Here is a 15,140-nt window from a genome sequence, read left to right as displayed (position 1 = left end):
TTTTTTCCTAGAACTTAAGTGTCCTGGACCTAGATCCTAAAATTGAAACCAGCTACATTTTCTGTAACAGTTGTTGGGTTCAAAGTGTTGCGTTTAACAGTTCTCTATTACCAGAAATGATTTGCAGCCTCGTATTTGGTTGGCCAGAGGTTAGTGATACGATAAAATTTGTATTTATGGAACAACCAGATTAGCACAGTTATGTTCACTTCATTCTGGGGTCCTGGGTTCCAGTATTGCCTCCTCTGTAATTTGGTTATCTGTCTTTTAAGTTTTACAGTTCTCTCAGCACAGATATGGTACAAATAATGGAGGTTAGTAGGTGGTATGGAAATACCGCCTCTTCATCCTAGTTTCCTAGAAGGGACAATGAGAGACCCACCTCCTATTGTCTCATTGCATAGTTTGTGTTTCCTTGATCCAGCTTGAGGTTCGTGTTGCATCCTGTTTTCTCTCCAGTAGATTCCACTGCAGACCAGTGGATATGATAGAATCTGTGAAAGGAGTGAGCATAGTGTTTGTGACAGATTTTTTTTTTTTTTAACTGTCATAATCTGACCATCTCCAGCATATTATAAATTTGAGAATGTTGAATATCTGCTATCCTTCCTAGGCTGATTTCTGCTTGACAGCTCACGTATTTCAGCTTTTAGGTCCACAAGTATACTGTATTCTTTCCAGGTGGCTCAGTGGTAAAGAGTCTGAGATACAGGAGACATGAGTTTGATCCCTGGGTCAGGAAAATACCTTGGAGAAGGAAATGACAACCCACTCCAATATTCTTGCCTAGGAAATCCCATGGATAGAGGAGCCTGGCAGGCTACAGTCCATGGGGTCGCAAAGAGTGGACATGACTTAGTGACTAAACAACAACAGTATACACATTAGGCAGTACACAGAAACTTAACGAAGTCTGGCTCCCCCCTCCAGTCATCTTCCCTCTTTCCCCCTGCTCAAGAAAGGCCTGTCCGTTCATGTTTCTAGCTCAGGTCTCAGTGAATAGAATCCTATTGGTTTAGGATAATGGGAAGTGACAGGGCAAAGAATGGCACTGGCATTTATAGACATTTTTTACACAAGAGGCTGTAAATTGTCCCTTCCAACTCTTTGGACTATTAGAGGATAGAATGGCATGCCTTTTCTCCAATAAGCCTCATAGTGACTCTGGGCTGAGAAACCTCCTACCCCCTCAAACAAAACAAAACCCAGATAAATAACCTCTGCCTGGTTGGTTCTGATTGATCACCAGCTAAGTTTTCAGTCTTGTGCTTGACTGGTTGTGTTTTTTTTTTTTTTTTTTTCCCTTTCAGTTAGTTTTCCAAGCCTCCTAAGAGAAATAATGTTTAGATCAGTCCTCTTGGTGAAGGACTTGGCCTGGCATATAAGAAATTCATCTCTCAAAGGAATGGATAAGGGAAATAGATGGGAAGCCATCTCAGTTAATATATGATGGTCATAGTACATTAAGTCTGGGCTTAGAAATATGTTATTAACTGATGTAGCTGATTTGAATGGATTATAGTTTTTGTTTGTTTTCAAACATTAACATGTTTGGAAAAGTGAAAATTGATGCTTTAGGAAGTTGCAGAAAATCCAACTAGGTAAATACTACAAAGACACAAAAATATCTGGCCCTGGCACTAAGCAGAAAACTGGGGTGTGGTTTATATTTTTCTCCCTTCTTGACAGTGTGAGGGGCATGTTACGGCTTCTTGATTTTTGATTAGTAATAGTAAATATTGATGTTAGTACATCTTCCTTCCTTTTCTACTAAGATATTACTGAGTTTTCACTACTTGTAGTTCTTCATATAGATAACTGTCCTAATGAGTTATCTTAAGGGACCTGTAGACCCTAAAGGCTACTTTTTCCATATTTGTGGGTTTTGCCAGTTTTCTTTACTGTGAATATTCTGTGTTATACAGTTTTAGGATGTAAAAAGCTTTTTGAAAACAAATATTCCTCTACTGACTATCTTCTTGTTGCTGAAGCTGGTAGCTGGAAGAATCTTGGGTGGCTGCAGTGATGAGTTTCATGAATCTTTTGTATAATTCTTTATTTTTGCTCACTGTTGGTGGGGATGAACCACTTCAGAATGAGAGAGATATTGAACCTGCCTTGTTTTTGAGGAACTTGTCACTGAAATGTGTTGAGATATCAAAGAGAAAGTTGGGACAAAGAGTCAGTTCCAACTATAAGAGGACTTGTAGCAGTGTCTTGTAGCATACAGACTTCATCATGGCTTGTCTCCACTCATGCTCTTCTGGAAGGCCTATTTGATTCTATCATGATTCCCTTCCACCATCTGAAAAAAATGAATGTCTGTTTCTCCCTTTCAGCAGTGGGTTTTGATATAGAGGTTAGTCAGTTGGATATGGAGAGAAGGAAGTTCACACTATAGATTTAGAATTTCAGGGAATTCCCTGGTGGTCCAGTAGTTAGGAGTCCACGCTTCCACTGTCGGGGGCCTAGGTTCAATCCTTGGTCAGGGAACTAAAATCCCACAAGCTGCATGACATGGCCACAAAGAACAAAAAGAAGAATTTGGTCACCAGCCTTCTCAGAGTTTATAATTGGGATTTGTTAGAGTTTAGGCAAGTGTATACCAACCTTTTCCAAAGGAAGGACTTCCCTGGGGGTTCAGTGGTTTAAGGCTCCATGCCTCCAATGCAGGGGTCATGGTTCAATCCCTCTTTGAGGAGCTAAGTAAGATTCCATGTGCCACATAGCATTCCGCCCCCACCCCCAAAAAAAAATACAAAGGAAGAACTGTGAGACAATGCATATGACATTGAAACTGTAAGAGCCCTGAGAAACCATAAGCTATGGTGAGGAGTTTAGTAGGATATTTTTTTTAAAGGAATAAAAGATTAGATCCCAGGATAAGTTGGGAAAGTAGCATGCTGAGTAGGCTTGGATTCTTTCTGTTCACATATACTTAAGCAACAGTAATTGGGCCAAGTGCAAACTTAATCCTCTATTTCCTTTTCTCAGGGTGCCCCATAAGATCAAGAAAAATGCAGGTAGTAGGATTGTAGATAGAAAAAACGTCAGTATAGATCCTCTCAGGCATTGATAAAGGGCTTTGGGGGAAATTTTACTTCCTCTCATCCTCCATCCTAGATTGTCAGTTTCCCAAAAAATGCTTCTTCCACTTGAAAAATTATATTATTTTAACTTATATTAATCAACAAGAAAAGATAAGAACAGGTTATATATTAGAAAGAGATGGCAGTTGAGAGTGGCTGTCAAGAGAAAATGAATTTCAGAAAAGCAGAGACTAACCCCACATAGTCCTCAGCATCTCTGGGAGCTTTTGGGGCCCAGCCAAAATCTAACCAATCCTTCAAATCCCCTTCTAATTCATAATAATTTTAAAATAAATATTTGTCTTTTTTTTTCTTCTGCCTCCTCCTTTAAGATAAAAACACATGCTGCTTCTATACCCGTCCATTTCTATACCCGTCCATTGGAACGAACCTTGAGGGAGTGGTAAAGGAGCTGTTTAAAGAGGAAACAATAGGGAAAACTCTCTGACCTCAGTTTATCCCCTCATCTGGTTCTTCATTTGTCCCTGCTGAGGAACAGAACTTGTCTTTTGTCTGTAACACAAATACATCTTTACCTCCCTCCTTCCCACTTCCCCCCAGCCCGCTCTTCTCACTCCCTTCTATTATGGTTCCAATCAATGATGTCATTATGTGTGCCATTCAACTGCTGTTGAACCACTTGGCTATAGGAATTTGGAAGAGCAAAGAGGCAGAATGGAATTTTTCTCCTGCCCAGGACTGTTGAAAATGTATTCTAATTTTAACTAGAGAAATAGGAGTCAAGTTTTTCTTTGCTCAATTTCTACCCTCCCTCTGTGCCCTAAACCTCAGACAGATACTTTTTGCCTGGCTGTGGATAAGAAGAAAATTGTGGAGAAATGTAAGGAGTATAAATTGAGTATTTTAGAGGAAAAACTTTAAAAATTGGGGGGAGCAAGATGAAATTTTTGGTGTTATGTCAACATTTATGGCTGTTTTGCTCTGTTTACTGTAAATTGGATTTTTGAGAAGTTTCTAATAGAGGGTTATAGTCCCTAAGGTACTTGGAATCTTGTACTATTTCACTTTATTTTTCTCTTATTTCATTCATTAAATTTGAACCCAAAGAACTAGAGGTATGAAAGTTTGTAGTAAGGAAAAACTCACTGTCTTTTTTATTTCCTATGGTTGATACCCCACCCCCACTAATGTCTTCGCATTCCTCCTTCTAACATGTCAGAACTGATGACTTTGATAAAAAACAAGTTTTATGCCTCTCTATGGTCCCCCTTAGTCTTTGCCCCAGGAGTAAACAAACTCTGGAAAAGGAGGGGAATACTACATTCTTTTGAGTCTGCTTTATTTTTAAATACCTTTAACTGTTTTTGCCAACCAAGTTCTTGAGGTGAGATCATTCTCTGAATACCAGTTTTTAATTTTTATTTACTAAAAAAAATTTTTTGGCTGTGCCTCACAGCACATGTCTTCTTAGTTCCCAACCAGGGATCAAACCTATGCCCCTTGCAGTGAAAGCACAGAGTTTTAACCACTGGACCACATGGGAAGTCCCTGAGTGCCAGTTTTTTAAAAGGTGCCACTCTTAGTAGCATAAGATTTTTAAAACCCATCTGTAAATCATACCTGATTGTATGTCTAGTTGTATGTCTTAATCAGAGTAATGGGTGTCCAATCTCCCTATGCCTGCTCATTCAGTCCTCTGATTCTTTGCGACCCCGTGGACTGTGGCCCACCAGGCTTCTCTTCATGGGATTTCCCAGGTAAGAATAGTGGAGTATTTTGCCATTTCCTTCTCCAGGGGATCTTCCCATCCCTGGGAACCCGTCTCCTGTATTGGCAGGTGGATTCTTTATCATTGAGCCACCTGGGAAGCCATAGACACTCTCCCTAGCTCTGGGGAAATGGGAACTAACTGTCTGAATCCCAATCTGTCAGTCTTTCAAAATCTGTATGGAAGGAAAAAGTGTGGGGTGATGTTTGTTTGTTTGGCGGGGATTTTGGTATGTGTTTGTGTTATTCTTGGGAGGATACGTAATTTTAGTGTTCAGAAGTTCTTCATGATGTGAGAGCAGTAGCATTATAGGAATGTTTAAGATGTATTTTAATACTTGAGTAATACTGTTTGTTGGGTTGACATTGCTAAGGAGTGGTAACATTTTAAAGAATACAAATGGGTTTGATTCAGGTAAGGTTTGATAATTACATAGCTCATTTTCTTATGTACTCACCAAAATAGTAAAGTTGCTTTTTATGCCTGAGAGCTGAATTGGGTCAAAGAAAATCCTATGGATTTTGGAGTTGGGAATGGGAATGAAATAGAACATCAGATCATGAGATGTTTTATAGGAGGATCCTTGGTAGTGATGTTTGCAAACTAGCAAAGACCCTGTTTTTAATGAAATCTGAAGGTCCGTCTAGTCAAGGCTATGGTTTTTCCATATGGATGTGAGAGTTGGACTGTGAAGAAAGCTGAGCGCCGAAGAATTTGATGCTTTTGAACTGTGGTGTTGGAAAGACTCTTGAGAGTCCCTTGGACTGCAAGGAGATCCAACCAGTCCATTCTAAAGGAGATCAGTCCTGGGTGTTCTTTGGAAGGAATGATGCTAAAGCTGAAACTCCAATAACTTTGGCCACCTCATGCGAAGAGTTGACTCATTGGAAAAGACTCTGATGCTGGGAGGGATTGGGGGCAGGAGGAAAAGGGGCTGACAGAGGATGAGATGGCTGGATGGCATCACCGACTCGATGGACATGAGTTTGAGTGAACTCTGGTAGTTGGTGATGGACAGGGAGGCCTGGCATGCTGCGATTCATGGGGTCGCAAAGAGTCAGACACGACTGAGTGACTGAACTGAACTGAACTGAAAGTCCCTTGTTAAGATTTAGAAAATGTTAACTTCTTTCCTCCCTTCCCTTTCCTTTATTACTCTTTTCTCATATTTTTAAAGATAATATTTTAACCCATTACCTTGTCATCCCCAGAGCAGATTGTTGGGACAGATATAGAAATGTATTTTCAGAGTGTCCCACATTGGGATTTTATGTATACATTGAATCTTTAAATCCCTAACAGTGGGACTTCCCTGGTGGGCCAGTGGCTAAGACACTGTGTTTGCAGTCCGTGGGGCCCAGGTTTGATACCTGGTCAGGGAGTGAGATCCCACATGCTGCAACTAAGACCCAGTGCAGCCAAATAAAACAAATAAAATATATATATATTTTTAAATCCCTATCAGTGAAGATACCTTATTGAGAAGGAGATCATATTTGAAATGCTTGGTGTCTGGGTGTTAGAAAGTATTTATTGGGTGAGAAGTTTATTGAGGTATAGAGTAGAGGAGGCAGTTTTAGAATTTTTACTGTCCTGTTCATGCTTGGGTATGAAATGTTTCAGGAGGAAGAGCACCTGGAAATGAACAGATCTGCACGATGAGAGGTTTTATATGATGGATCTCTTTAGTGCTCTAAATGAACAAGCAAAACATGAGCCTAAGAGCATCTGTTCTGTCTGTCCTCCACTTCATTGAAACTTCCTCTGTATCAGTTCTATAGAAGAAAAAAAAAAAACCTTTGTGTGCCTGAACCTGTTTGCCTCTCTCTCTTCCCCACATGCCTGAGGTGTTCCCTGATCTTGTTTTGGCATGTTCTTCCTGTATTGAACTGCACTGGTAAGACTGTCTGCTCCTCTATTTCAGTTCTAAGAGGGCAGCATGACTCGAGTCTCTTAGAGTCAGCTGTGATTCCTTTCATTTTCCCTTCACATTCCTGCAACTGAGATAACCTGTTTGTAGGAAGCAAAAGCTTTTTTGGAAGGCCCCTAGTACTTTGGGGGAAAATTTGGAGTGGACTAGCAGCCTTATTTGGTTTTGTGAGGTTTGTTGTTGGGGCTGGGAGATTTGGGAGTTTTTGTTTGCTTTGTTTTGTTGATCTGTACTGTCTCAAAGCTGTTTGCAATTACTCCCAACTGTTGCTGCATGTAAAAGTTACAGGGATCTCTTACAGTTCCCTAGGCTCTTCCTTTTGAGATTCAGATTTATTAAGTTGGGGTAAAGCCAGAAATCTGTCTTTTAAAATATCTCAGGTGAAAAGGAACTGTTTTCCTAGTGTTCATTGTAAATTTTTGAATGCTCAGGTAACTGTTGTCCTTCATTCTCTGTGTATTTTGGTTAAGACAGAATTTACTTCCCCTCAGAAGTTTTTAGCTTCCCTCTACTGACTTCTTGATATTTCTGCCAAGCTCTGCATCACTTATCCTTAAGAGCAGCAGCTTCCTGGCTTTTAAGTGAGGGAGGTTGGGATTTTAATAGAAATTTGGCTTCCAGGGGTCTCAAGTGTGAAGCCTTCATTTCCTCCACGTTCCTTGCTTTGTCCTACAGTCAGCTAGAGCAAGACCGAGACGACCTCCTCGGGGGTTAGAGAAGAGTGGGGGTTGGAGAAGCTTGATTTGGACAAGAGAAAAAGTGATGGGAGCTGGTGACTCAGGAGAGTATTTGGTTCTGAGCTGTACTGGGGCTTTAGATACTGTAAAGATATGAGGAGATAAAGTTCCTGGTCTTCCCTACTTCTGGTGTAACTTTACAGCTCTTGGCACCCTTCTGGCGCTAGAAAGTTGATTCTGATCTTAATAGCTAAAAGATTGTTGAGAGTAAGTAAGATTGTAGTATTGGGAGATGTGTTTTGTGTATGTGTGTGGCAGGCAGTATTGGAGTATCTCTTTACTCTGTGTGTGCTAAGATCATGGCATTCCCTCTGCTAGTCTAGTCCTTCACTTTTAGTCCTGCTTAGGCTCTGTGCATTGGTCTTTAGGACCACCTCAGGTTCTGTGGACTGACTGGCATAAAGGCTCAGGAATAAACATGTTCAAATGAATCTCAGAAACTGGGGCAGGGAGGTGACAGCTGTGTGTTTAAGCATTGAAGTGTTTCTGAGAGAAAAACCATCAGTTGCTGTCATTCACTCTGAGAGTATGAAATTAGAAGCCCACTCACCCTGGAGTGTTTCATAACCTTTACCTCTGGGAAGTCAAGGCCATGTCATTATTAATCTACCATCGCCTGAAAGCCCCCAGGCTCTGCTTTTCATCCTGCCATCAGTCACATGGCAGTGAAAGTCAGGAAAGTCACCAAAAGGCTCCTGCTTTCCTTTTTGCCTTACTCTTACCTTACATTCCCTTGGAAAATCAGATTGGCCTGAGAACTGTTAATATCTTAGTGTGGTAATTCATTTACAAAAAGAGGCAGTTATTTGGGTTTTTCGCAAACTGTGATCCTCATTGCTCACTATCAGCCTCCTTTCCATCACTCCAAGGAAAAGACTTCTGAGAAAATAACTGTTAAAGAAGGGTTTTTAAAAAGTGGCATGGTTTAGGTCCTGATGGGAATATACATGAGACTCTTACCTTGAACAGTGTTGGATGTGAACAATAGCTCAGTCTTTAAAACAGCTATAGGAGAAGGGCCAATTCCAACTCAGCAGTACCTCAGCTTCCCTGAAATGCCCCTTTCTACTTGTAAGGATATATCTGACTGAATTTAGATTGGAATTTCTGCTTCTCATACACAGTATAAGAAGGGATGATGTGAGTGAGCTGACCAGAAAAAAATACGTGGCTTGGTTAATTATTTTGGTTGCCTATCAGAATAGTAAGGATACTCTTATTTGAATTCAGTAAGTTCTCTTGCTTTGTGTTTTAGAATTTACTGAGTTCAGATTCCCTACATAAGCCTGGGTTATGTTTGGGTCACTGTTGTTTTGTTTCTCCTAGTTTCTCTGTATGATCCAGAGTGACATCGGTAATAAGATTGAAAAAGGTGAATGCTTTTAACACAGAGCCCATGGGGTGCTAAATTAAGTCAGAATGGAACTTTTTGGTAGAGCAACACAGTAAACTTGAAACATTATTCTTCACTGGATTCAGGATAAAATTAGTAAGTTTTGAAAAATGTTCACTTGAATTTGAATCTTGAAGACACGGGTTTTGTTTGGAAGATAGAGCTGGAACTCCATTTGGGTAGAGGTTTTATCTTTGGTACTTTTTGTCATAAAAAAGAGGCAATCACTTTAGAAAGTATCTATGATATTCAGGCTGCCAGTTGTTGCAGCTGGTCCTCCACTTGGGACTTAATTTCTGGCTATGGTGTATACACCGTGAAAACATTGACAGAAACTCTTAATTTAAAAATTCTAGGACTTCCCTGGTGGTCCAATGGTTAAGAATCCACTTGCCAATGTAAAGGACACAGGTTCAATCCCTGATCTGGAAAGATGCAGCACGCTGGCGGGGGGCAACTAAGCCTGTGGGCCACAGCTACTGAGCCTGAGCTCTAGAGCCTGGGAACTGCAACTACTGAAGCCTAGAGCCAGTGCTCCTCAACAAGAGAAGCCAGCGCAGTGAGAAGCCCTCATACGGGAACTAGAGAGTAGCTCCTGCTCTCCACAACTAAAGAAAGCCTGCACACAGTAACAAAGACCTCCTGCAGTCATAAATAAATAAATAAATGATTTTTTAAAAATAATAAATTTCTAGCTATAACCTTGTACTTCCTTCCCCTTTCTTTTTCCTTCTTGGGACATTGAGGTGGTTGTTTTTTTTTTTTTTTTAAATTAATCTCATTGTATTTAGAGAGGAATGAATTCTTCAAGGACCAGTAACAACCCTGTGACTAACTGTATTTCATCTTATCTATTAAGTTTCAACTCTGGATCTGGGTGTTTGATCTCCATCTCTCTCGTTTTTTTTTTTTTTTTTGCTCAGGCCTCAGCAGTGAAAGCACTCTGTCCTAATCACTGAACTGCCAGGGAATTCCCTGATCACCATTTCTCTTTTTTAAAATTTGTTTATTTGGCTGCACCAGGTTGTGTCATGCTGAATCTTTAGTTGCAGCATGTGGGAGCCCTGACCAGGGATTGAACCAAGGCCCCCTGCATTAGGAGCAGAATTTTAGCCACTGGACCACCAGGAAAGTCCCCCTGATCACCATCTCTTGATCTCTTATTTCTCTCTCACCTCAATACTTCTGGCCCCTCCTTTCTGAATAGAAATATTTTCAAAACCACTTGCCAGGGACAGGCCATACATTTTACTCCAAATTTTATAGCAGTCAATACAAAGAGGAAAACAAAATTACACTATTTACAGTGATTACCAGGGCTTCCCTTGTGGCTCTGGTAAAGAATTCGCCTGCCAGTGCAGGAGGCGAGGGTTCAATCCCTGTGTTGGGAAGCTCCCCTGGAGAAGGAAATGGCAACCCACTCCAGTATTGCCTGGGAAATCCCATGGACACAGGAGCGTGGCGGGCTACAGCCCATGGGATCGCAAAGAGTCAGATGTGACTTAGCAACTAAACAACAGCAACAGGGTTCAAAATAAAATTTTAACAAGTTGCTCATCAAAAGCGTAATGATTATGGGCCTGGGATTCAGAAAGAAAAATTCCCCATGGATCCTCACAGTGCAGTAATATAATGAACAACGGCACACATCTTTATAGTCACTCATTTGTGAATTTATAAGTCCTGTGAGGTTAAGGATCTTTTTTTTCCTTACTCATCTTCTATTCCCAATGCCAGAGCATTGTCTGACCCAAAGTAGACTCTCAGTGGATATTTGAATGACTAGTGGATGAATGGTTTAATTTTATAGTTTCAGTGTTATTGACAATGTTGATAGAAACTGATGTGTAATTTATGAAAGCGTTTCCTCAAGGGCCTTGAGAACACCTGGAATTGGGTCTATAGCATTAGAGGTCAAATCCTTGCTCAGTTCCCTTGGACCTTACTTTATATAGATATCTGTTTTGGTAGTCATTAATTGTTAGGGATGATGAAATCAGTAAAGCCTGTTAGCATAAATTTTTTTTAGGGTCCCAGGAAGAGAAGATGTAATAGTACCTGATGGAGAAGACTGGTTTTGCTGAGTTCTGTTCTGCTACACTTAACCCTAAATCTGATCCTCTGTCCAAATATCATTTGTCTTGCAACTAAAGGAAATTATTTTGTCATGTTGATAGTGAGTCTGATTCTTAACAACTTTTTTTTTTTCTTTTCTAATTTTTATTTATTTATTGTCTACACTGGGTCTTTGTTGCCCTGTGCCAGCTTTCTCTAGTTGTGATAAGTAGAGGCTACTTTTGTTGCAGTGTGTGGGTTTCTCTTGCTGTGGAGCCCAGGCTCTAGGTGTACCAGCTATAGTAGTTGCAGCACACGAGCTCAGTAGCTGCAGCACGCAGGGCCTAGAGCTCGGGCTCAGTAGTTGTGGCACATGAGCTTAGTTGCCCTGTGGCATGTGGGATCTTCTTGGACCAGGACTGGAACGGGACTCTTAACCACTGGACCACCTTTTAATAGCTTCTGATGACTTCACTTCTAGTGTGGAAGAAGGACGTTAGTTTCAGAATGCTGCTGATGGTCTCGAACTTTGTTTCAAGGACCAGAAAGAAGCAGTTGAAATAATGCCTAACATTTATTGAATATCTATATGATAGTTCCTATGTCCTAAGCATTGTCACAGATATAATTTGTACCTTGGGGCCATCTGGGATGTCTCAGTCTTTCATATCCATTGTACAAGGATTGTCCAAGGATTTGCCAGATATGAAAGAGAAACAGGAAGAAAAATGAATTTTGAAAAATTGAAGATGTCTTCTAAAGAGTTCAGTTTGGAGCTGTCCTATTCCATGTTGGAAAATGCAGTGATAGTGATTCATGAAAGCATTTGGCTTTATTGAATATATATCATATTTTGTGCCTTTTGCTGCTTATATGGGCTGTCTCCTCGTTCACACAATTCTTTTGTTTTTATCTCCAAGCTTTTGAAAAGAAAAACAAGGCAGTTATTGGGAGATGTGAGTGAGGATCGTGTATGCTAAAGTTATTGGCATCAGGCCTTTAAGTCTTGAATGAGAAAATGGTGAAGTGAGGTGGATCAATCAGTCCAATGCCTGTGTTTAGTCAGTGAGGACACGTTTGTCTTCTGACTTTGGATGCAAGTTGTGTTTTGAGGAGTTTTCACTTGATAGCAAATAAAGGTTCTTCAGACTCCAGTACTATTCAAGGGCATGCCTGGAAAGAAAAAGAATTTGTTAGTTGTTGAAGGTTTGTGGGAGGGAAGTAGGGGAGGGATGAAGAAGGGGAAGATTTGCAAATGCATATGACACTGAGCTGCCTGCAGATGCACCCCTTTTATGCACTTGAACATGGCCTGGGGGAGCATTGGCCTGATGAATGCAGAGAGAGAGATGCATTTTGATCGATGTAATTTCCCTCAGATGGGTCTCACCATCCCACGAATCAAAACTTGTCAGCAAGGAGCTAAAGATGGAGTGAAGTTTATTGTACATTTGTTGCCATGTGACACCGTCACGCTAGAAGGGTCAAGTGAGAGAGATCATTAGAACTGTGTTGATTTACTGGGCCTGTTGTGCACTTTCCCTGCAGGGCAAGGAGGAAAGAGGCTTTAGGAAGGGAGCTGAGGGGCACTGGGTAGGGAAGGAAGAGCAGGCATGCACAAAATAAGTAAAACCCTCACTGGTCTCTGCGGATGAGGGGTGTACAGACTGTTCATAGGGGATGGGAGGTGGGGGCATCTGTATGTTTTCCCCCACCCCCTCACCTTAAAGCCCCTGGTAGATTTGGAGCAGATGCTCTGCCTGGATCTCCAGGAGAGGCACCAGAGGATTAAAAAAGGGATCCCAAGGGAAAATCCATAACTAGCCTTAGTGGCTAGAGAAATATATCCGCTCAACCTCACGCACCCTTCTTTTTTCTTCCCTCATTCTTTCCTCACCTTTGAGCTCAAAAAGAAACAGAGGAAATTTAATTTAAAAGCCAAACTCCCATTTTGGGATATACCAAAGTAGAGAACCAGAGGAAAAAATGTCCCACACATTCCAACTGGACATAGACTTTGTGAAGAGAATGGGTCTATGGTTTGTGCTGAGAGAATAGCTAGGTTTCAGTAGTAATATCTCCCTCTATGATTTGAACTTGCTGAAATATCCCTGTGAATTGTGAAAGTCGGTCTTTCATGTGTGACTCTCTGCGACCCCATGGACTATACAGTCCCATGGAATTCTCCAGGCAGAATACTGGAGTGGGTAGCTGTTCCCTTCTCTGGAGGTTCTTCCCAATCCTGGGATTAAACCCAGCTCTCCCACATTGCAGCTGACCCACCAGGGAAGCCTGAAGTATCCCTAGCACTGCATTGATTGGAAAAAATCCTGTGGTGGTAGTTCAACAAGATACAGTCTAGTCCTGCCTATCCCCAGAAAGGCTATGTTCAGTTCAGTCGTGTCCGACTCTTTGCGACCCTATGAATTGCAGCACACCAGGCCTCCCTGTCCATCACCAACTCCCAGAGTTCACCCAAACTCATGTCCATCGAGCCAGTGATGCCATCCAGCCATCTCATCCTCTGTCATCCCCTTCTCCTACCCACAATCCCTCCCAGCATCAGAGTCTTTTCCAGTGAGTAAACTCTTCACATGAGGTGGCCAAAGTATTGGAGTTTCAGCTCTAGCATCAAACCTTCCAAAGAACACCCAGGACTGATCTTGTTTACAATGGACTGGTTTATTTCCCCTAAAGCTGTTTCCTGCTTGGCCTGGAGGCTTAATAAAATGGTTTGCTCATCTTCAGTGTTCTATAGAGAGTCTCATTTTGAAATTTCCATTTATATCTCTTATTCACTTTTAGTGGTGGTAGATAAAATTAAGAAAAACTTCCTAGTGGTTTTGGTAAAGAAAAATATAGTGAGGCCTGTGTTCATTGGAACCCCTAATTCTTTTCATGCAGTTCAACATATGGAATAGCCAATTAACCGAAATTAGAAACAAGTTCCTTTGAGAAAATGTTAAGTATGAGACTACTAATTAGAGTCCTTTCCCTAGATTCCTGGTTATGAAGTAGAGGCATATGGTTGGTAGAAAGGGGATGTGATCTTAGCATTGAGCTAAGGGTCCTCGTGATCCTTCTTCCCTTGGAAATTAAGTACTACTTCCATTCTGCTACTATTCTTCCAAAGAAATGCTTATGTGAGATACCTGAGGTTTTGGTAAAGTTAAGAAGTAGGTTCTCGAGTAAAATGGCTTGGGTTCCATTAGTGGCTCTGCTGCTTAACTGTGAGACTTGGCCAAGTTAAGTCTCTCCAAACCTCAGATTTCTTACCTATAAAATGACCTACTATGTATGTCATAGTACCTGTTATCTTTAAGGCTGTTAAAACAGTTAAATGAAATATTGCATGTAAAGAACTTCATATAGTACCTGGCACATAGTAAGCATGCACACCCAAATAATAGTGGCTATAATATAATCATGATTATTTTAATTTATGATTATTAAAGACAAGAATACTTCTTTTTTCCTTTGAACCTGGCCCAATGTTTTACAGTAGTTTAGATTACATTAATTATATGCCCACTGTGGATTTGCTGATGGTTGTAGTGAAAAAGGCAGACAAATATATGTAGGCAGTATTCTGTTCTACTAATACACTGTGATTAAGTGATGATAACTCATGTGTAGGATTCTTCAGTTCTTCAGTAGCTACCAACTTTTCTTAGCTTCTTTCTTCCTTGCTAGAAGGCAGGTGCAGCACAAGGGAGAAAATGAACGTTTCTCAAGCTGAAAGAACCGAAGTAAGACTGAGAAAGTACTCCTGACTACTGTGTTCAGAGAACTGGGCTAGTTAGACAGATTGAACACAGAAAGCTGTATAGCTACCTTGCTTTTGACTAGGAGCAGGTTCCTCAGCGGAACAAAGACAACTCCATTGTTGGGGTTGAGAGTAAAGGTATTTTAAAAGTTTTTGTGTTTCTGTAGCTCTCTTGGTTGTCTTTCATTTTGGCTCTGGTTTTTGGGACGCCCAGAGACACACACTGCCTACATACTGCAGGAATATGAACTTTTGGCGGCTTTTTTTTTTTTTTTTAATCCAGCTCTGAAGCACCACACATAAGCTCAAAGTTTGTTTCAACACTTTAAACCTTACCTTCTTTGGTTACCTTTTGTAAATAAGGTCAAAGAAACTGTCCTGGCCCATGATGAGAATGTTATGTGTCTATGGAGTAGAGGGTTTCCTGGGATATCTGAGAGG

General features: G+C 40.9%; 1 protein-coding gene across 4 annotated transcripts in view; it reads left to right on the top strand.

The window, feature by feature from the left end:
• LOC120857415 (SAP domain containing ribonucleoprotein) overlaps positions 1 to 15,140 on the top strand; it is a 48,203-nt gene that overhangs the window by 28,795 nt on the left and 4,268 nt on the right. For 2 of the 4 annotated variants that reach the window (XM_040232878.1, XM_040232877.1), the window contains one exon: positions 10,908 to 11,050. The exons of the other annotated variants lie outside the window; for them this stretch is intronic. In XM_040232878.1, the coding sequence (XP_040088812.1) occupies positions 10,908 to 10,940 (33 nt within the window). In that variant the 3' untranslated portion in view covers positions 10,941 to 11,050. Of the gene's footprint in view, positions 1 to 10,907; positions 11,051 to 15,140 lie in introns of those variants that run through there. 4 annotated transcript variants of the gene reach the window in all.

The sequence above is a fragment of the Oryx dammah genome, unplaced genomic scaffold, assembly GCF_014754425.2.
Source record: "Oryx dammah isolate SB20612 unplaced genomic scaffold, SCBI_Odam_1.1 HiC_scaffold_29, whole genome shotgun sequence".
Classification (NCBI taxonomy): Eukaryota; Metazoa; Chordata; class Mammalia; order Artiodactyla; family Bovidae; genus Oryx; species Oryx dammah.
This window is presented reverse-complemented; position numbering and strand designations above follow the sequence as displayed.